General features: G+C 36.1%; 1 protein-coding gene across 1 annotated transcript in view; it reads left to right on the forward strand.

Moving 5' to 3' along the window:
- Positions 1-19,549, forward strand: part of KIF14 (kinesin family member 14) — a 67,096-nt gene extending 47,547 nt beyond the window's left edge. Inside the window, exons 22-29 of the mRNA XM_053605961.1 lie at positions 2,166-2,260; positions 8,844-9,068; positions 9,232-9,416; positions 11,541-11,699; positions 12,295-12,417; positions 16,485-16,559; positions 17,336-17,474; positions 18,262-19,549. Coding sequence (XP_053461936.1) covers positions 2,166-2,260; positions 8,844-9,068; positions 9,232-9,416; positions 11,541-11,699; positions 12,295-12,417; positions 16,485-16,559; positions 17,336-17,474; positions 18,262-18,638 — 1,378 coding nt within the window. The 3' untranslated portion in view covers positions 18,639-19,549. The remainder of the gene's footprint in view (positions 1-2,165; positions 2,261-8,843; positions 9,069-9,231; positions 9,417-11,540; positions 11,700-12,294; positions 12,418-16,484; positions 16,560-17,335; positions 17,475-18,261) is intronic.
- Positions 19,550-23,576: the final 4,027 nt, after the last annotated feature.

The following is a 23,576-nucleotide window of genomic DNA, read 5'->3' on the forward strand; positions in this document are numbered from 1 at the left end:
CTTAGAGATAGTATATATAAAGTTCCTACTGCAGTGGGTGGAAACTGCATTAAGTCACAGCTCTGATTATTATTACATACTTAATATGTAATGAGTAAGATTAAATCTTAGAATACAGAGAAGGGATGGCTTCTGGTCTAATACAATAAACAGGTAATGATATCTTCAGGTGATGTGTCTTAAGGACTCATGATAGAGTTTGGTGCTGGTACTAAAGAAAGCCAAAGATGGGTAGAGCTTAGGGTACGTAAGGCAATGTAGAGTAACATAAATCTCCCCCAAATTTAAATCAGACTATTAAGTTCGTTAGGGAATGATATATGAATGCTTTTGGATTTTAGGATTACTGGTTTCTTAATATTTTTATTATAAACAGCTTTGTGTACTTAGAGTTTAGATCGCAATATAAGCATTAATGATTAATGAACCCTAAGATCTTTGCCTATTAAATGATAATTTACATCTTATTTCCTGCCGATTTTTAGGTTACTAATAAAGGAATCAACAGAAGTTTAAAATGTTAACAAAAATCAAAACATCTCTTAGTATTTTCTAGGATTTTGAAATTGGGTGTTTTCATTTGGTAGAGATATTTGGGGGAACATCTATAATTTAAAAGTATCATATTTTTAAAAAATGAATTGCTCGTAGTCGGAGACCTTGTGTATGAAGTCTCAGCCTTGTAAGAATGTTTATGACAGAATTGCAAACTCTGAGAATGCCTTCAGGTAATGGAAACACTGACAGATTCTTAATTATAGAACTTCTACTGGGCAATGATATGCCACAGTTATTCTGTAATAAAATGGACTGGTTTGGCTGCCTATAAATTTTGATATGTGCGGTTGATAGTTAAAAATAAATTTTCCCCTGAGTTTGAGTAAAAGCTCTTTAAAAGGAATGTGACAAGCATTTTCTTTATTTGGGTTTAAACATTGTTTAACCATGATAGTGTTGAAATAATAAGTTTTCCAGTTTAGACTTACTATAATAATGTACCCTTTTTCTCACCCCTGAGTAGAAAAACCATAATATTTGAAAACTGATATTTTTTTCCCTTTTTATCAGTAATATTTCTGTGTTTTTCTTGTAGGAATTCATGGGGAGAAATTTTATATTTGAAACATTTAGGCTACTACTGATACTACATAGAATGCTTTTGCTTAACAATCTTCAACAAATAGTATTTTTCTTTGGCCAACAGCAGTAGAGAGTTCTGATATGGAAAAACTTCAAAAGATGCACTAAATTTAGATCTAGATCACTGCTTGATTGGTTTTATTGACATAAAGACCTGGAGTTAGAGTTTAGAAAGTTGATAGATGAATGGCAATAAGTAAGTAGGTTGCTTTTTCCAGTAGGCTTCTTGTTCAAGAAGCAGTTGTTACAGAAAGAAAGCGTTAACAGCTGAACAGCCACTCCAGGCAGAGATTTGAGCGTTTAGTAGGCTGAGGGAAAAGACTCAGTAAATAGAGTAATTGGAGAGAGAATGATTTCTTCCATATATGCTGCTGCTAAACTTCACATGTATTATGCTTCGCATACACTGTAGCAATACTTAGTGAAGTATTTAACTACATCACTTCACTGTTTAAAACTCTTTCTAGATAATTTGGTCAGCGAGAAATCCAGGCTTCCTTATTTAGCACATAAGGTCAGTCCCAAGCTGGCCCCTCGACACCTCCCAGTCCCATCCCTTGCTTGTGTCTGAGACACTATTCTCTGGTTCCCAAGCCTGCCCCCTATTTGGCTAACTTGTATTCATGCTTCAGGGTCATTGCTCTAGGAAACTCTCCTGACTACTTGGCCAGGTCAAGTTCTACCACAACACTCATCACTTTATTGTAAATAATCGCCTAATTGCCCTCTTTTGTTCTGAATTTTAAGCACAGTGAACTCCCAAAATATGTTTGCCATATTTCATCACAGTATCCAGAGCCTGTAAGTAATACTCAAGAAGTATTTATTGTGTTTAATTAAACATATGCTTAGAACAATGCTTGTAAAAAGTAACATTCTTACTCAGAGAAATTAATCTAGTCCTTGATAAAAATTTCTCATGGAATACAAACATAGCTTTCCGTTTTCTTTACCGGATTTAAAAATAAATATTCTTAATAATATTCCACATATAACTATTAATCTTATGATTGGTCTTTTTTCAGGAGCAGGAGTTTGATGAAGAATAGAAGAATATCTGGTTGTTTACATGACATACAGGTCTATCCAATTCAGAATTTGCATTCTTCACAGTCATCAGGTACTTTTCTTAGCAAATTTTCTGTATTATGAGAAAAGCAGCAAGTCCTGGCTATTCCATTACTTTGTTTCATGTCCTTGCGCAAATCATTTCATTTCCTAAAAGCTTCATTTCCTCTGTAAAATGAGGAAGATGGAGTGGATGGCCCCCTCTACTTCTAAAATTCTTTGTTCTGAGGTTTATTTCAAAGCCTTTTAGTAGAATGGCTAATTCAAATGAGGAAGACATGTATTATGTTCAGAAATGTATGCAAATATTCTAAGTGGGAAAAAAAGCAAAATGTGGGAGATTATGTATTATATCATTTGTATGAGGAGGAGAAAAAAGAAGATGTGTATGAGATAGATGCTTGTAAATGAGTAAGATATCTCCAGAGAATTACACCATAACCCACAAGTACTAGTTGTACATGGGAGCATGGGAGATGGGGACAGCCCTGGAAGGAAGCCTTCCTTTTCATAGCATACCCTTTTTTTCTTCTGAATTTTATATGATTCATGTATCATCTATTCCACAATAACTTTAATAAAAACAGTTTAAAAGAAAAAGCTATAGGAATTATTCCTTTGAGTAATTATTTTGTACAAATATTTGTGATCATAACGTTAATTTACCTAGAGAAGGGGAGAATATACTGTTAATTTGTATGTGTAACTATAATAATTAAAATTTAAAAATTACCACTTGCTAAAGAAAGAATGACTGATGTACATATCAGCTCGGATGAATCCCCAAAACATAATGTTGAGTGAAAGAAGTCAGATACAAAAAAGTACAGACTACATGATTCTGTGTATATGAAGTTATGCAAAACTAATCTATGGTAACAGAAGCCAGAGTAGTTCAGAATTGAACACCTCTTTTGGGTGTTATCAACTGAGAAGAGGAAATCTTTTGGGATTCGATGATGGAAATGCAGTATGTATATAGTACGTTCAGCTAAGTGGAGGATACACATACACGTGTGTGTACATACAAAACAAATCATATACTTAAGATATGGCCTTTTATAGTATATAAATCATGCCTTAGTAATCAAAAAGTTTTACAAAAAAAAAAAAAAGTTTTACAATAATTATATAATAATCTATTTGATAAAGATCCTAATGGACTATAAACAGCCATAAAAAAGGAATTATATCTCATCTTGACTTTATTATTTTTTTAATTTATACTTTAATTTGATTTTGACTAAAGTATATAATTTGAACAATAATTTTTTGAGCTTATGATTTCATGTATCTTTTATTTTTTTATTAAGTCTTTTGTACATAGATCATAAATATATTTATGCCATTTTCAGTGTGTTGATTATTTGTACAAATTGGAGTGCTTACATCATACTAATTAACATAGCTTTCACCTCATTTATCCAATTATAGCATTAGGACATTTGTGTTCTACACATGATCGATCCAACTTGTACTTGCAATGTGCTCCATAGTTGTGGTCCCCCTAAATATCCCCTACTATCCCTCTCACCCCATCCCCTTCCCTCTCCCTCCCTTTCCCTCCTTCATCCTAGGCTAAAGTTGTATTTCATTTTTCATATGCAAGTGTGAGTTATTATAAATTGGTTTCACAGTAGTGCTGAGTACATTGGATACTTTTTTTTTCCATTCCTGAGATACTTTACTAAGAAGAATATTTTCCAGCTCCATCCGTATAAACATAAAAGAGGTAAAGTCTCCATTTTTTTTTTACTGCTGCATAGTATTCCATGGTATACATATACCACAATTTATTAATCCATTCATGGGTCAAAGGGCACTTGAGCTTCTTCCATAACTTGGCAATTATGAATTGAGCTGCAATGAACAATCAGGTGCAAATATCTTTATTGCCAAATGATTTTTGGTCTTTTGGATATACACCCAGAAGAGGAATTGTAGGATCAAACAGCAGGTCTACATTTAGATCCCTGAGTGTTCTCCAAACTTCCTTCCAAAAGGAACGTACGAGCTTGCATTCCCACCAGCAGTGTAGAAGAGTTTCCCTTTCTCCACATCCACGCCAACATCTGTAGTTTTGGGATTTTTTTCCTTTTTATTTATTTATTTATATTGTTAAATCATAGCTGTGTACATTAGTGCAATCAAGGGGTACAATCTGCTGGTTTCATATACAATCTGAAATATTCTCATCAAACTGTTCAACGTAGCCTTCATGGCATTTTCTTAGTTATTGTATGTAGATGTTTGTATTCTGCCTTTAGTAAGTTTTGCCTGTACCTGTAGTTTTGAGATTTTGTGATGCGGGCTACTCTTACTGGAGTTAGATGGTGTCTCAGAATGGTTTTGGTTTGCATTTCTCTGATGATTAAAGATGATGAGCAGTTTTTCATGTGTCTGTAGGCCATGTGCCTGTCTTCTTCAGAGAAGCTTCTGTTCATGTCTCTTGCCCACAATGAAATGGGATCACTTGTTTTTTGCTTAGTAATAAGTTTGAGTTCTCTGTGGATTCTGGTTATTAGACCTTTGTCAGAAATATAACTTGCAAAAATCCTCTCCCATTCTGAGGGCTGTCTATTTGCTTTACTTAGTGTGTTCTTGGCAGTGCAGAAGCTTTTTAATTTGATCAAATCCCAGTAATGTATTTTTGATGTTGCTTCAATTGCCCGGAGTGTCTTCCTCATGAAGTATTTTCTCAGACCAGTTTTTTCAAGCGTTTCCCCTGCTTTCTCTCTAAGAATATTTATAGTTTCATGTCTTAAGTTTAAGTCCTTTAACCAGTGAGAGTCAATTTTTGTTAGAGAAGAAAGGTGTGGATCCAGTTTCAGTCTTCTACAAGTTGCCAGCCAATTTATCCAGCACCATTTATTGAATAGGGAATCTTTCCCCCAATTTATATTTTTAATAGGCTTGTCAAAAATCAAATGACAATAAGTGTCTGGGTTCACCTCTTGGTCTTCAATTCTGTTCTATACATCTACCTCTCTATTTGTGTGCCAGTATGATGCTGTTTTGATCACTATCGATTTATAGTATAGTCTGAAGTCAATAGGTGTGATTCCTCCCGATTTGTTTTTATTTCTAAGTAATGTCTTGGTTATTCGAGGTTTTTTCTGTTTCCATATAAAATGAAGTACTAGTTTTTCCAGGTCTTTAAAATATGACAGAGGTGCTTTAATAGGGATCACGTTAAATCTGTAAATTGCTTTAGGTAGTATAGACATTTTAACAATGCTGATTCTTCCCAGCCATGAACATGGTATATTTTTCCATTTGTTAACATCTTTGGCTATTTCTTTTCTCAGAGTTTCATAGTTCTCTTTATAGAGATCTTTCACATCCTTAGTTAGATACACTCCCAGATATTTCATCTTCTTTGGCACTGTTGTAAAGGGAATAGAATCTTTGATGGTTTTTTCCCCTTGACTGTTGTTGGTGTATATAAAGGCTACAGATTTATGAGTGTTAATTTTGTATCCTGAGACCTTACTATAATTCTTGATCACTTCTAGGAGTTTTGAAGTTGATTCCCTGGGGTTTTCCAGATATATAATCATATCATCTGTGAAGAGTGACAGTTTGATCTCCTCTGGTCCTATTTGGATCCCCTTGATTGCCTTCTCTTGCCTGATTGCAGTGGCTAAGACTTCCATTACAATGTTAAAAAGCAGTGGAGACAGTGGGCATCCTTGCCTGGTTCCTGATCTGAGTGGAAATGATTTCAATTTTACTCCATTCACTATAATATTGGCTGAGAGTTTGCTGTAGATGGCCTCTATCAGTTTAAGAAATGTTCCTTCTATACCTATTTTCTTAAGCGTTCTGATCAAGAAAGGATGCTAGATATTGTCAAAAGCTTTTTCTGCAGCAATTGAGAGAATCATATGGTCTTTGTTTTTTAATTTGTTTATGTGATGTATTATATTTATGGATTTACGTATATCGAACCATCCTTGAGACCTTGGGATGAAACCCACCTGGTTGTGGTGTATAATTTGTTTGATGTGTTGTTGGATTCTGTTTGCTAGGATCTTATTGAATATTTTTGCATCAATATTCATTAGAGATATTGGTCTATAATTTTCTTTTCTTGTTGGATCTTTTCCTAGTTTGGGTATCAGGGTGATATTTGTTTCATAGAATGTGTTGGGAAGTATTCCTTCTTTTTCTATGTTTTGGAAAAGATTAAGTAATATAGGTACTAGTTCCTCTTTAAATGTTTGGTAGAATTCTGATGTGAAGCCATCTGGTCCTGGGCTTTTCTTTTTGGGGAGATTTCTCATAGTTGATGCTATTTCAGAGCTTGTTATAGGCTTCTCATCTTGACTTTAAATTGAAGAAGTTTAGAGGAAAAGAAAGAAATTTTATTTTTTTATTTTTTATTATGTTATCCTCGATAGAGTGCTGTGGCATTGCAGCTCACAGCAACCTCAAAGTCTTGGGCTTAAGTGATTCTCTTGCCTCCCAAGTAGCTGGGACTACAGGCACCCGCCACAACACCTGGCTATTTTTTTTATTGCAGTTGTCATTATTGTGTTGCTGGCCCAGTCAGGATTCGAACCCACCAGCCTTGGTGTATGCGGCTAGCGCCATAACCACTGTGCTACGGGTTTTTTTTTTTGTAGAGACAGAGTCTCACTTTATCGCCCTCGGTAGAGTGCCGTGGCCTCACACAGCTCACAGCAACCTCCAACTCCTGGGCTGAAGCGATTCTCTTGCCTCAGCCTCCCGAGTAGCTGGGACTACAGGCGCCTGCCACAACACCCAGCTATTTTTTGGTTGTAGTTCGGCCAGGGCCGGGTTTGAACCTGCCACCCTCGGTATATGGGGCCGGCACCTTACCGACTGAGTCACAGGTGCCTCCCGCTACGGGTTTTTTTTTTAATTATCAAATTATGTTTTGGGAAAATGATTATGATCCTAGTACTTATTTAACCTAAGGTAGATAAAAATATGCTGTAGGGATTTTTTTGTTTGTTTTTTTGTTTTTGAGACAGAGCCTCAAGCTGTTGCTCTGGGTAGAGTGCTATGGCATCACAACTCACAGCAACCTCCAACTCCTGGGCTCAAGTGATTCTCCTGCCTCCGTCTCCCAAGTAGCTGGGACTACAGGTGCCCACCACAATGCCCAGCCATTTTTTGGTTGCAGCCGTCATTGTTGTTTGGCGGGCCCTGGCTGGATTTGAACCTGCCAGCTCAGGTGTATGTGGCTGGTGCCTCAGCCTTTTGAGCCACAGGCGCCAAAAACCAGGAAAATAAAAAGATATGTATCTGTGGTAGTAACTTACTTATTCAGTATTGAGAGTAAGATGTTTTACAAAAGTAATTTTAAAGATAAGTCAGATATAAGAGGTCTTTGCTTTCTTGCAGTTTTTAAAAAGAGAGTGGAAACTTGGGTGGCGCCTGTGGCTCAGTGAGTAAGGCACCGGCCCCATATACCAGAGGTGGTGGGTTCAAACCCGGCCCCGGCAAAAAAAAAAAAAAAAAAAGAGTGGAAACCCACATGTACCCTTAGCAGGAAGCTGTCTGGGTGACTGTGAGTGGTGGATGGAGGACCAAGCCTGGGGGCTAGACAGGGGCTAAATCCCAGCATCTAGCAGTTTTCAGCTTTGGGAAATTGAGTGATTATCTTAATTTTCCAAATTAAAAGCCATATTTTTAAATTAGATTTTTGCAAGTCTTTCTAAAATGTTGATGTTATATTTTAGAATGCATTAATACAATTATCTTCTTAAACAGTGAATAGTTAACTGTTAGTGACTGTAATATGTGTGTAGCCATTATTCATTATTATTCTGTAGCTTTCCGTTTCACAGCTTTTCTTTTTTCTCTTCTCAAATCAAAATCTTATCTTTATTCAAGACTTTTAACATTTATTCCTCACCCTATGCCTTTAGTCTCCCTTCCTTTTGGTTCACTGCTTCTAATCACCTGTGGACTGGACCAGAAGACTAATATTTAAATGAGAATCATTATATTCACATATTAGCACCCCAAGTTAAAGTTATTTCTAGAGGATCTGAGCATTCTTTCAAGCTTTTCCATTTACTTCTGGTTTGAACAGTGCTTAGAAAATTATGCTTTCTGAAAGTCTATCTCCCAGAGATACTCTGTATTAACTGTAGATAATCAGCTGGCTTTGGCCTGTGTTGATTACAGTATACCTTGAGAAGGAACTGTTATGAAGTAAAGATACTGACACATTCCTTTTAAGATAGCTTATTCTTGTCTAGTTTTCCAGTTTGTGAATTGATCAAATTCCTATCTTTATTTTATGTAACTGTCATTGTTTTCACCAATTCACAGTTTCTGAGGTGTTAAGAGAAAATGAATCCCTACCAAAAAGTAAATAAAGTAGGAGATTAAACCAATGGTTATATGGGATATTTGGATTATTTATATTGCAGTTAGGAAACTACTTTCTATGGATTAATGCTGTTGGGAGGTTAATTGATCCCTGCATGGAATTGTGTTTTCACTTTGGCATACAGAAATAAGGGTGAGTTGAAAATAAGGATAGCTGACTTCAGATTTTTTGACCAATGATTTTATAATATGCTTGCTTTGATGTATTTGTTTGACAGTATATGCCTGAAAATGAGGCTTAAGCTAGCTATTTTTTGTTGACATAGGCTTAATGGAGAAATCAAGCACCATTTACTCAAATTCAGCAGAATCATTTCTTCCTGGAATTTGCAAAGAACTGATTGGTTCATCATTAGATTTTCTTGGACAGAGTTATGATGAAGAAAAAACTATAGCAGATAGCCTGATGAATAATTTTCTTAAAATTTATAATGGACTACTTGCCATTTCCAAAGCTCATGAAGAACAAGATGAAGAAAGCCAAGATAACTGTAAGCAATCCCACTACTTTTAACTCACATGAATGATTATTTTCCACATATTATACTTTGTTTTCAATGATTATTTGGCACATCTGGCATAAATCTTTTGATCATGTTAAAGTGTTTAATGACAATCATATTATTTCTTCCAATAATTTTCCTTCTTTCGAAGTGTTTTCTTCTGATCGAGCCACTCAGTTGCTTACTGTCCAGATTGCATCTGCTTTTGAGCAGCTTGTGGTGCTAATCAAACATTGGCTGAGTGACTTTCTACCTTATACCAGCACAGCAAAACTTGAGGATGAACTGAGACAAGAAATTAAAAAACTGGGAGGCTACTTACAGTTATTTTTGCAGGTAAATTGATTTCTTACTATCATAAGAAGAATTCATATTTTGGTATTTATTGACTTTGTCCTGTCTGCATCTTCCTCAAAATTAGATCTGTAAGATTTTCAAAGGTGCTGTCTGTTTTGAAGACTGTGGATGTCTATAATTGATTTATTGAACCAAGACACATGGCTGTCTTTGTACCAGTGGTTCCAAGTGATTGAAAAATGTTAACTCATTTAATACTAATAGCAACCCCAGAAGTGGGGACTATGGTTATCATCATTCTATACATGAGGAAAAGGAGGCACAGGGAAGATAAGTACCCCATCCAATGTTACATAACTAGGAAATGGTAGAGTTGGATTGAACTCGGGCAGTCGTGGCCCAGGGTTCATGCTCTCATTACATTGTGCTGTTCCTCAATAAGGGGCTTGGGGAAGAGCGGCAGGGTCTTGCTCTGATTACATAGAGATTGTGTTTTAGCTTATGCTGAATTATTCACAAGCTTGCTGACAATAGTGAGAAGGAAAGTAATTTTGTTTACCTGCTTATATTAGGTTAGGTTATAGATTAACTTTGGCTATAAGGAAGAAGTAAGATAGAAGCTTATTTTCTCTCACCTAAAATCTGGAGGTAAATGTGCTCACTCTTCTCCACACAGTCCTCAGCCTCCAGGTTCCTTCTCGCCCTTCCCTCTGCAGTGGCCAAAGTGTGGCCCCTGATTTCTTGGTCTACCATAATAGAGCCCCATCTGAGATCAATGCAGCAGAGTGGAAGAAGTGACAAAAAAGGAAAGGGGTGCGGCTTCTTTTAAGAGAAGTGTCTGGAAATCACCATATGGCACTTCTATTTATGTATCTTTGGCCATAACTTCATCATCTGACTACATCTAGCTTCAAGTATCATGGGAAAATACATTTTTAAAATTCTGAATACCTATGTGCCAAGCTGAAAATCAGTGGATCTATTACTATGGAAGAAGGGTGGAATTAATATTGGAGAATACCTAGTTGTCTGTCATGTCAGCAAATTCCTCCATAGAGGTCCTTGGATATACAAGGGAAATAGATAAGAAAATACCACGAGGGTTAGGTTTCACTTTTTAAAATGGTAATTATGGCCAGGTTCAGTGGCTCATACATGTAATCCTAGCACTGTGGGAGGCCAAGGTGAGAGATCATCTGAGTTTAGGAGTTTGAGACTAGCCTGAGCAAGAGTGAGACCCCATCTCTACGAAAAATAGGGAAAATTAGCCAGGTATTGTGGTGGGCACCTGTAGTCCCAGCTGCTCAGGAGGCTGTGGCAAGAGGATTGTTCAAACTAGGAGTCTGAGGTTGCTGTGAGCTATGATGATGCCGTAACACTGCAGCAACAGAGTAAGACTCTGTCTCAACAAAAAATAAAAATAAAAAAAAATATTAGACTTCATAGCAAAATATTCTAGAATATCTAGACAAATCTTATGCTATAGTGCCTACCAAGAGACTTTCTGCATTCCATTATTGTAATAGAATTTTTGTGTGTCAAATACTTACTGAATGAGTTATCTACTAGTTGAGATTTAGAAATATTTAATTGACTATTCTTTGTATTAAAATTGAAATAAAAATGTTTTTTTCCTGAACATTGTTCTCCCTTATGAGGTTTTTTTGATCTCCCCAAAACTTGGTTAAGCACCTCTCTTATTTGCTTCTCTGGTAACTCTGGTAACTCTGGACTTTACCCATTACGCCTTTTTTTTGAGGCATTCAAATTACCACAACTCTTTTCTCTGAGAAAAGAAAATATCTTTATTAACCATTTAGCAAATGGTTATTGGGACAGGAAAAGTTCAAAAGCAAAGGACCTATTTTATTCCTTTCTTTTGGCATTCAATTATTGATTCTGTCTTATATCTAGTTGATTTCATACTTGCCTTATGTCTCCTATTTGTGTGGAAGGTCTTAGAGGATAGAGACTATATCTTATTCATTTTATCACCTTTCTTAGATATAGGTCTGCATGCTTTTTGGTTCTGACTGAGACTTTACGAAATGAGGTTGCTGTATCAGCAGATGCAGAATTTATTTTCCTTTTGTCTCTTGTCTCTTCTTTACCGCCCCATATAATCTCATATATCCGATACCCTGGTCCGTTTTTAATTTCTAGGGATGCTGTTCGGATATTTCATCAATGGTAAAAGAAGCTCAAGAGAAAGTGATCCAAATTGTACAACAAGCCATAAAGCATGTGGGACAGTTAGCAATTCTGAAAGGGAGCAAGCTACATTTTCTGGAAAACAGTAACAATAAAGCTGCCAGCGTCCAGGTAATTTGACACTAACATTTCAAAGACTTTGTCTGAGGGAACATTAGACTTCTGATAATACTACAATATCACTAAACATGATAAACAACTTCTTTTTATTTTTCAAAGGAACTTGTACTATTAATAGTTTTGGCAATAAGATTTAAAACTTTTCCAGTCATGTTGGTTAAGTGTAATATCTGATTTTGCAAACTTTACCTCTCATCTTAGCTTGATGATAACCATCTATTATGAAGGGTTTTCTTAGCCAATTAACACATGAAAAATTGTAATTCTAAGGAATGTATATTTGCTTCTTTTAATTAGTTATGCTATTTAAAACATAGCATTATTTTGGAGTGTTACTGTATTCTGTATAACAGTTACTGTATCCTGCCTAAGGTGGTAAACATTATTTATATGTTACATTTGGAGAGCTATAGATTCGCTAATTTTATTTCCTAGTAGACTTCTTATTCCAGCTTTAATTGAATTTAATAAACTTAGAATATAGTAGAGTTTTAAAATTACCAGAAAATATAACTTAATTACTTGATAATTAAAAAAACTCATAAAACCCAAATTTACTGGTTAATGCTAAAATACTTTTTTCTAGGAGGAATTCATGGGTGCTATTCGTGACGGTGTAGGCTTAGGAATGAAGATCCTATTAGATTCTGGGCTAGAAAAAACAAAAGAACTTCAACATGAACTCTTAAGTCAGTGTACACAAAATGAGGTAAGATGAATAAAAGAATATTGTGTATAGTACCAGACAATATTTTAACATTGTGATATCTTCCCAAGTTATTCTTAAGTTACAACAGCTGTAACTTAATTATTAATTAAGTTACTAATATTGTTACTAATAAGTTACTAATCTGTTGTTACTAAAATTTTGCTAGATTGTAGCACAGCTATTTTCAAGGAGACTTCAGTCTGTAGACAAACTCCTAAGCAGAGAGCAGAGTGGGCCAGTGACACCTAGTGTTCATTTTCTGCTTGGGTTTTTCTTCCTTACCTTTGTTTAGGTCTCTTTTTTGCTTAATAAGGAGACTAACATTTATTGATCCAGTAACTTAAACTAACATATATATACTTTTTTGAGACAGAGTCTCACTTTGTCACCCTTGGTAGAGTGCGGTGGAGTCACAGCTTCACAGCAACCTTAAACTTTTGGCCTCAAGAGATCCTCCTGCCTCAGCCTACCAAATAGCTGGGACCAGAGACACCTGCCACAACGCCTGGCTATTTTTATTTATTTATTTTTTTTTTGAGACAGAGTCTCACTTTGTTGTCCTTGATAGATTGCCATGGCAGTATAGCTCACAGCAACCTCAAATTCCTGGACTCAAGTGATCTCCTAGCCTCAGCCTTCTGAGTAGCTGGAACTACAGGCACCCACCACAATGCCCGGCATTTTTTAGAGATGGGATCTCACTCTTGCTCAGGCTGGTCTCGAACTCCTGAACTCAATCAATCCACCCACCTGGGCTAGGATTATAGGCGGGAGCCACCACTCAGGGCTTAAACTATTTTCCCGGGGACATTCACATCAAGAATTTCAGTCAATGAAGATTTCAGTGACTTCCTAAAATATGCTTCCTTCTCTCCTCTAGCTAACATTAAAGCATGGAACCAATGCTGTCTTAGGCGTAGTACATAGTATTTTAGGAAAGGTCTGGGTTTTGATATTAGGACAACTGTGTTTGAAACCTGGCTCTATCACTTTCTGCTGATAGTCACTTAATCTTCTGACCCTGTTTCTTCACCTGTCACTTGTGTCACCTTCGACACAGGTTGTAATCTATTTATTTATTGGCATTTTCTGTGACAGTTACTGGGCTAGGTACTTTACATATAATGGTGGAGCATAGGAAATTCCCACTTTTCAGCATAGGAATTACTCAGAAACTCACCTGGAGTACCTTGTCCAGTTACTAAACTGTGAGGCTGTAGCCAGGATTTTGTATTCTGCGTAGCTCTAAAACTCATCATGCCACACAAATAAGTTTTATGTGCTAAACTTTAATTTATGTTAAACGTTAATTTATGAATTAATCATTCATGTATTAATTTTCTTTATTGAAAATTACTATTAGTGAAGTAGGGAGTAGAAAGAAGTTCAGATCTGAGTTCAACTTCTGAGACTTGTCTCTTCCAGAATCTTATTGTAAAAACTTATTATTAAAACCGTTCCTGTCCACTGTCTAGTTTCTCATGCTGGAGTCAGGTGGCTGGGACAGAGCTAGATTTTTAGGGTCCTGAGATCTTACCTTCGGGATGTCAACTCGTTTACATACCTATTAATTGCTCTAGAAAAATAGACCTTAAAGGACTATTGGCTTCTACCCTGCTGGCTGGTGGTTTTCAGGAAGGCATGGAGTAAGCAAGTTTTTTTTTCCTTTTTAGAGCAATCTTAGCAGAAATGTACTTTTATTTCATCTTAGCTGAGTGGTAACTATGTAAGCCACAGGGGTTCTCCATCTCTTTCCTCATACTATGGGTCTATATAGATTTATTTCTGCCCAAACTCTATCTCAGAACTGGGGAAAAATATTGAACATTACATTGCTCTCCTACTTTCTATGTAGCCTTGAGTAATTTATATAAGCTTCAATTATTCCATTTTAAAAATGGGGATGATCAGCTGGGCAAGGTGGCTCATGCCTGTAATACTAGCACTCTGAGAGGCCGAGGCAGGTAAATTGATTGAGCTCAGGAGTTCATGACCAGCCTGAGCAAAAGTGATACCTGGTCTCTACTAAAAATAGATAAAACCGAGGCAAGAGGCTCACTTGAGCCCAAGAGTTGGAGGTTGCTGTGAGCTATGACGCCACAGCACTCTACTCAGGGTGACAGCTTAAGACTCTGTGACAGGCTGAGAAAGGAAGTTTGCTTAAATCCAGGAGTCTGAGGTTGCTGTGATGCCAGGGCACTTTACTTATGGCAATAGAGTGAGACCCAGTCTCGAAAAAAAAAGAGAGAGAGAGAGAGAAAAGGAAGAGAAAAACAAAAAAAAGAAATAATATATATGAAAATGCTAAGAAAAGTGCCTGGCAAATCTTAAGTCACTCTTCTCGAGTGTACATGTCCTCATTCCTCTGTATGCACCTGCTTCTCTCACTTTGCTTGTTTTTTTTTTTTTTTTTGTTAGGAGACGAGTCTCACTCTATTGCCCAGCCTAGAGAGTGCTGGCTGTCCAGCCTAGCTCACAGCCTTGAACTCTTGCCTCAGCCTCCTGAGTAGGAGGGACTACAGGCACCCGCCACCACACCCAGCTAGTTTTTCTATTTTTAGTAGAGACAGGGTCTCACTCTTGCTCAGGCTGGTCTCAAACTCCTGAGCTTCAGCAATCCATTCTGCCTTGGCCTCCCAGAGTGCTAGGATTACAGGTCTAAGCCACCCCACCGCACCTGGCCTGCTTGTTATAAAACATAAAAACACATTCAAAAGGTGCTTATAGTGTCACTGAATTAAGGTTTTGAGGTTTAATCCTGTTCCGATAGACATGAGGCTGATTTTGGTTCTATAATGCAGCTTTGAAGAAAGGGGCATGTTGGACTGTTAGAGCTCATTCAAACCACTCCTGGCATATCACTTTTGGTTTTGCCCAGGAGCAGCACTGTTTATCACTAAACACTTGATCACTATTTGCAAAGAATCACTATTTTTGCAGTCTTTCACTATTGCAAAGAATTTCTGCTGGCAATAAGTGCAAAGGGGTGTAATATTAACTAATGAAAAGTGGAGATGAAATAATCTATGTGAATTTGCTTAGTAGGCTGTTGAAGGAGGTGCAGGTGTCAGCTTTGGTACCGTTTTGAAATAAACAGCAATAGGTTAGGCCTATCCAGTATATAATTTCCACTATCTGTATCTTCTTGCAGAACTCTAACATCCTTCCTTTCATTTTATTTATACAGTATGTGAAAACCATACTTTGTTATTCACGGTTATTTAACTTTTAGCTTATCATATTATTTTAAGTTAAAACTCATATAAGAACCTACAGGAAAAAAAAAAATCCCAAGAAAGAGAAAATAGGCTCAAATGCAAGTTACAATTTTAAAGCTGGAGTCAGAGGGGAAAAAGAATTTGATTGTTCCTTTTTTACCACGTAGAGCAAATTTGAGTTTGACATGGGGGGCGAGTTTTATGGGTAAATACAATTAAATAAGCAGAATCCCCTTGCAGAAATTAAGCCAGAAAGTACCATAGGGGGCAGCATTCAACTGTATAAAAACAGAGCCTTAGGATTTAGACTTAGGTTTCCACCCTGGTTCTGAATTTTAGGTGTTAAGACCTAAAATTTGTTTTTTTATTTGCAAAATGAGGGCAGTACCCCATGCAACATAAGACTGTAATTGAGAATAAAACAGTAAAGGTTTGTTAAATCTAGTGTACAACATTAGTTTGATAATGTTACTTACCTCACCCCCTTCCAATGGAAGTTTTAGAAATTTCATTTCAATACATATTAAATATAAGACAAATGTTGTCATTATAGTAAATGACTCTCTGTCATTTACTCTGTTATATAAATCAGTGTGTAATTTATTTTGAAAGAAATTCTACTTATATGATTTAGATTCTCTTGGGCTATTTAATTGCAAAAATAGAACTCAGGTTTTCTGGCTTCTAGACTAGAACTTTTTAAAAATCTGGTTCCAGGGACTTTACCTAACAAATGCAATCAGTGTAACCTGGCTTATTGTACCCTCAATGAATCCCCAACAATAAAAAAATAAAAATGGAAAAAAAAATCCGGTTCCATATACTAAAATATTTTAACATTATGTATAGGTTACCAAACAGATGAAAGCTAATGCCATGGGATTGATAAGATCTCTTGAAAACATCTTTGCTGAATGGAAAATAGTAAGAGAAGCTTTAAATTGTTTTTGGTGAATTTTGTTTAGTGTATTTTATCAGTTCACTGGTAGATATTTTAGTTTTCATCCTTTGTGCATGTTAAATTGAAACTTGTACAATAGCTCTTTCACTACTTCCTCTTGGATATCATAACTTACCAGTTTTAGTAGTAGATGAGGAATTGCATAAAAATGATTCATGTTAACATACTTGTTCCTTGCTGCTACTGTTTAGTCACTGTAGTCTAAAAATTCGTGTTTAATAATCTACTCAAAGATTTTAAATTATAACTGAATTAGACAAATTATTGTATTCCTATGTCATAGGTAAATAGAAAAATATGCACTAAGCGTATAATGGATGTGTTTAAAAAAGGAGAGTAATTACCATGGCTTGAAAACTTTTTAAAATAAATAAATGGAAGTAAATGAAAGATGTTATAAAGTTGAACTCTTAAAAATTAAATAAATTTATCTTCTATGGTATTAGGTAATAAATGGTACTGTTTTTTTAATTCCATTCTCATGTAATAGGACAATAAGACTTTGATTTAAAATTAATTGAAAATTATTATTTCTTTTGAAAAACAGTAATAATTATATTTTACTTTAGTCTTGCTCAGAGAAATAGAGTTAAGTAATAGTGAGGAAATTAAACTCTCTTTATTAAAGATAAGATTCTGGCAATTGAAATCATATTGACTGAACCTTACTGCCATGTAACCTGTTATGTATTTTCAAAAATTATTAACTTTTTAAAAATTGTTAACTTTATTTTTACAGAAAAGTTTCAGAACTCAAATAGAAGAAGAAAATTTTGGATACCAAGATTTCAAGAAGATGATTAATCTTGCTCCAGAATTCTTGAAGTTAAAACATTGCTTAGAGCAAACTATTCAAATTATTATGTCTTCACTGAGAGGCATGTACTACAAATGGAATTAGTAAACAGAATTTTGTAATTTAAAGCAGCAGTCCTCAACATTTTGGCACCATGGACCAGTTTCATGGAAGACAGTTTTTCCACAAACTGTGGGGAATGAGAAGGGTGGTTGTAGGCTGATTCAGGTGCATTACATTTACCACAGATCCTCAGGTATTAGATTCTCAAAAGGAGAGTGAAAACTAGATCCCTGGCACACATGGTTTATAGTAGGGTTCCCACTCTGAGAATCTAATGCCACTGCTGATCTGACAGGGGTGGAGCTCAGGTGGTGATGCAAACGATAGGGAGTGGACATGAGTACAGATGAAGTTTTGCTCACTTTTCCAGCCACTCACCTGCTGTGCAGCCTGGTTCCTAACAGGCAGGACTGACTAGTCTCAATCCAAAGCCCAGGGGATTTAAGGAATCTTAGACATCTTTTTTTAGACATTTAGACATCTTAGACATTTTTTTTTCATTTCTAGCCCTTTCTGTTTTTAGTCATTAACTAAAGCCTATCTAATTAATGATATTAATTACTAATATACGAACTTGTACAATCAAATTCCCACTTAATATTTCTGCCTATATAGTTAGATCGTAATAAACCAGATACTTATCTAGCAGGTAAGCATTTTGGTTGACTAAATCTTACATAGTTTGGAATTGTCTTGATAGGGTCATTTTGACTAAAAAGATATCTAGAGTCATATAAAAGTAATATATGACTGGTATACCTGGTAAAAACTAAAAAGATTAACTTTCCCCTCTTCCTCTTGCATAGGATGCAACAATGATGTAAATCTTCTCAAGAATAGTGTCGAAAGTATCTGCAACTTGGCCAGTGATTTTCACGGTGATTTCAGTGTGCCCTCTACTCCTGCTGACAGCTGTGAGAACAAAGTACCTCCGGTTGGCCACAAGGAGCTGGAATCTGTAGCTAAGTCACTCCTCTTACATTTTGAATCTGAGGAAAGACCCAATTTGTTGAAACCCCGGGAAACTTGTAATCAGAATCCCACAGAAGAACAACAGTCAAAACCAAGCAAGACTGACTGCAGTAAGAAAAAAGGGGTAGCAAAGCGTGTCTATGAACTCCATGGCTCATCGGCAACAGTGACCTCAGAGGGATACACACCATGTAGGATTCAATGGGTGTGAATATCGATGCGTAGGCTCTTTATGACTAGCTGTGAAAGAAGAACACTTGGTAGGCAATTTTCCTTGTGCAGGAGAAATCAGCATAAATATTTCAAAGAAGTCTATGCCCTTGGTTTTGGGGGCCTTACATTGAGTATGGACAATATAAGTGTTATGGAATTTTGGTTTCAAAGTGCCTGCCTGTGCATGTAGAAGTTTCACAACAGATAATTTTAAATGGGATATTTGCCATATTAGAACAGTAAGGCAACAGAATAAAATTAGGAATTAAGGACCAAGTGAATGTTCATGTCTCTAGATTCATATTGCCTTAAATTTTACATTTTTTAAAACAGTTTTCTAATGTTTATCTTTAGCATTGATATGCAACCTCTGATTGGTTCCTTAGTCTGTTTGTAAGTGGTTATTTTCTCATGACTAGAAACTGGAACAATTAGTTACCTTTCTGCTGTGCCTTCTCTCCCCTGCAGATAGCCAGGACTAGGTTTATGGTGAATTGCCTATATAAATTTAACTAAGACAACGGATCTGGTACTGTTAACGCTAAAAACTCTTTTCTCAAAGGATTAACTGGTTGCCATTTTGAATAATATGTTCAAGATTGTAGTTTCCTGTTTGTTTCCAATTTATAAGTAGCTACCTAAATATAATGTAATTTTATCCTAATTATATGGCTTACTGGCATAATAGTTTACTATGTTATCTATGTTCCATAATGGGGACTGTATGAATATAATTTAAAATTAATTAAATGTTGCCAGAATCATACTCAACTATGGCATGGGGTTGGGAGATCATAGGCCAGACCTTTTCTAGATGATGCTTGTTTTGTTAAGGGCATAATGAAAGACTTTGTGTATGATTTGATGAAGATCAAAGATCCTTATATGTCACAGCTTTAAAAAACTTTATCTGTGATCAAGGAATAAAGACATGGGCGGCGCCTGTGGCTCAGTGAGTAGGGCGCCGGCCCCATATGCCGAGGGTGGCGGGTTCAAACCCAGCCCCGGCCAAACTGCAACAAAAAAAATAGCCGGGCGTTGTGGCGGGCGCCTGTAGTCCCAGCTGCTCGGGAGGCTGAGGCAAGAGAATCGCGTAAGCCCAGGAGTTAGAGGTTGCTGTGAGCCGTGTGACGCCATGGCACTCTACCCGAGGGTGGTACAGTGACACTCTGTCTCTACAAAAAAAAAAAAAAAAAAAAAAAAAAAAGGAATAAAGACAGTATTCTACTTGTGGGATCTTATATTAAGGAAGCAGTTTGACATTTTGACCTTAAGAATACATATAATTGGAAAGATACTTAGTAACTTTGCTTGGGTAAGCAAGTTCCTGGAGAATAATTCTTTTTAATGACCTGATCCTTTCTTTTGCCCTTTTCACTTGCCGATACCACCTGTACATTTGGCATAACTAGTTGAAATTGGTTGTTAATACCATGAATAAATCTGATAATCTCCTTGTTAGGGAGAGAGGTTGTTAATAAATACTGGTCACTGTAGTCAGAACAATATTAGTGAACTATGTGTGGTGTTTTTAGGTGCTTTAAAATGGTGCTTTCATTTTCTTCTCTTTTTTTTTTTTGGCATTTGAGCTTGAATTCTTTCTGAAGTTCCATATATATTTTTATTATTCAATGCTCTGGCAAGTAGCACTTTTTATATCAAGTTTGATGATAACGTGAAGATGTACATAGAAAGATTTTTCCTGAAGGTTGTACTTTGAAGAACTCCATAAAGTTATCTGTATGGTGGTTTTTATCTCAATTTTCAGTATTTAATCTTAGTTTTTACTTTCTAAATTCATGGCTTTATTGATCAAAAACTTCTTAGGGTCCTTGTAACATTTTGTGTATATATATATATATTTATATTAAATAAATTGTTATACTGTATTTGAATGAATGGTAAAAAAATATTTGCAATTGGAATCATGTGTACTAATAAGAAATATTATAAAAAGAATACCTTTAATAAATCTTCTCAACTTTAGTACTGTTTCTGGGTCTAAGGTTTTTTATTTTGTTGATTTTCTTTGCTTACTTTATTCTCGATTCAAAATTGTTGTGATAGCTCTGCTTTGATGGTAGCTATCCTAGTACTGCAAATGAAATAATTAGGGAACACTGGCCAGGCATGGCGACTCACGCCTGTAATCCTAGCACTCTGGGAGGCGGAGGTGGGTGGATTACCCCGTAGTCCCAGCTACTTGGGAAGCTGAGGCAAGATAATTGAGCCTAAAAAGTTTGAGGTTGCTGTGAGCTGTGAAGCCATGGTAAAAAAAAAAAATACTACTAATAATTAGGAAACACTAAACAAATATTAATATTGTTATGACAAGTACTTAGTTGTTTGTTTATTTAACATTTTTCTGCCTCTCTTTAGTTGGTTTTGCCTAGAATAGATTTATCCCCATGTGCTGCATGGAAAGAGCATGAGCTTTGGAGTTTGACCTATTTTTCACACATCTGGAGTGTGATTGCAGGTAGGCTGCTTAGTAATTACATGACCTTAGACAATTCCTTACTGTCTTTATGCCCATTTCTTCATCTGCAGAAAGTAAAGTAATACCTACCTCGTGGACTATCTATATAAACATTTAAAATGAGAAAAATGTAGGAATAACTTACTGGCAAGTCTGTTTGTAAATGTTAGTGTCCTTTTCATTACCAGCTACAAAACCCTTTTTATCTCTACAAACTCACAGTCGTGCGAGCATAGGCCACTTAGAACATTCTGCCAATGGACCAAATTGTACTGCAATCCTTCAAACTTGGCATATTTGAAAATATATCTGCCATCACTTTGTTCCATGCTAGTAAACTGGTAGTAAAGATGAGATCTTAGTGCCCGTATGTAAGGAATAATATGAGTGTGTCCATCAGGCAGGGTCCATCAGAAAGTTTTCAGCAAATATTGTTTTGTCTAGTTAGCTAACCAGCACACTTGAATTTGCAGGGCCTAACTTTATGCCAATAAGCATTTTGAGGTCTTGCCTAAATATGGAAAGTAAGAATACACTCACTGCAGAGGAGGAGAAGATAACTTAGTTATAAGAAGGACGACATGCCCAGCTTCCTGTGTATGCTTCATCAGGTAAGGGTATCTTCAGGATTTTGCAAGTTACAGTCATTGCATGCTAAATCAAGACTGAGTTTTTTAAAAAAGTCTTTCTTTCTGTAACCAATATTAGTTTATGGAACTTTTAGATGTGGAGTATGGGCATTTAATTTGTTTAAATATCATCTGATAGCTAGGTTCATCCAATCATTCCAACAATTATTTACTTAATGCCGGATATGCGTTTGGTACTAAGTCATAGAAATCTGAAAAAGATTAGATAGCCTCATATTATGGACTTTTGAAAGCGCCCCCTATTGTATCCCTAGTTGTACCTTAATGCAGAAGGCCTCTAACCACACTAAAGTCGAACATACACAACTATCAGAGCCTTGCTGATTTATTCAGGACAGAAGTTAGTGGTAAACTATTTTGATTAAGCAGATGGCATCTGGAGACTCTGCATTTTTCCTATTGCTCAGTGGCACTGAGCTCAGAGAATTATAGATTTTTAAGAATTTAATAGCTGTTCTGAGGAAATACACAGCTTTTCTGAGAATAAACCATGCTTTTGTTTCTCTGGCTAATATTTCATGTAAACCTCTAAATGTGTCTAGATAGCAAGCATCTGCACTTTAGGGGACCTCATTTTCAAGATGCACAGATTGAGCTGTCCACTAAGAAGACAGAATTTCTAAAATTTTGAAAATGGATATTGCTTCCCACGGTTTCTCCCTCTTTTTAAAAAAATTTATTATGTTTTATTTTTTCCAATTTTATTAAGGTATAATTGACAAATGAATATAGTTGAGGTGTACCATGTGACAATTTGGTATATACACTGTGAAATAATTACTGCAATCAAGTTAACTCACATCCATCACCGTATATATGAGGTCTGACAATTAAGTTTGTGAACTCATTCTAGAAAAGGTGCTGTGTATCTCATTGCTGAATATCACTATGGTTGCCTTTGAAATACTCTCCTTAGGAAGCTATGCATCAATGCCAGTGCCTAGTCCATCCTTCAAAGCAATTTTGGAGCTCTCTTTCTGGAATGGCCATCAGAGCTTATTACTCTGGGTCCTGGATACCATCAAAATGTCTTCCTTTCAATATTTCCTTTATCTTCAGGTAAAGAAAAAGTTGTTTGGGGCCAGATCAGGTGAGTAGGGAGGGTGTTCCAATACGGTTATTTGTTTACTGGCTAAAAACTTCCTCCCAGTGCTATGTGAGCTGGTGCATTGTCATGATGCAAGAGTCAGGAGTTATTGGCCAAGATTTCCAGTTTAGATCTTCCTGTTAAGTCTATCGATGTTTACTTGGTCTGCTATGCTTCTCACAGTCAGCCGATGGTTTTGACGCACAATTTGACTAATTTTTGCAATGTTTTTGTTCTGCTCATTACTGGCCACTCTGATGTCTTCATCAATAACCCTTTCTCTCCCTTCATAAAAATGTTTAATCCATCTGCACACTGCACATTGACATTTACCTTCTGGCAAATACAATCATAGCTAACACTTCTGTGAACTTACACTGTAATTTACTGAATATTTACACTGGGCTTAGTGTTTTACAAATGTAATCATTTAATTTTCACAATATGTTCAAAATAACACAATGCCCCAATTTACAGATTAAAAAATTAAGGCTCAGAGATGTTAAATAACTACCGCAAGATCACACAGCTAGAGGAGGCATGAGGATCTGTGTTTTGGTTTGTTGAAGACCAAATCCTGTACTTTTTGACTCTACCTTACATTGCTACAGTTCATTATTTGTATTTATGTCCAGGTCTGCCTCCTGCCCCTTCTGTTACTTATAGAAGGAAGAATATCGCTTTGCAGACTCCTTAGGATGGCATGGGAGTCTAGTACTA

The sequence above is a fragment of the Nycticebus coucang genome, chromosome 10 (assembly GCF_027406575.1).
Source record: "Nycticebus coucang isolate mNycCou1 chromosome 10, mNycCou1.pri, whole genome shotgun sequence".
NCBI lineage: Eukaryota > Metazoa > Chordata > Mammalia > Primates > Lorisidae > Nycticebus > Nycticebus coucang.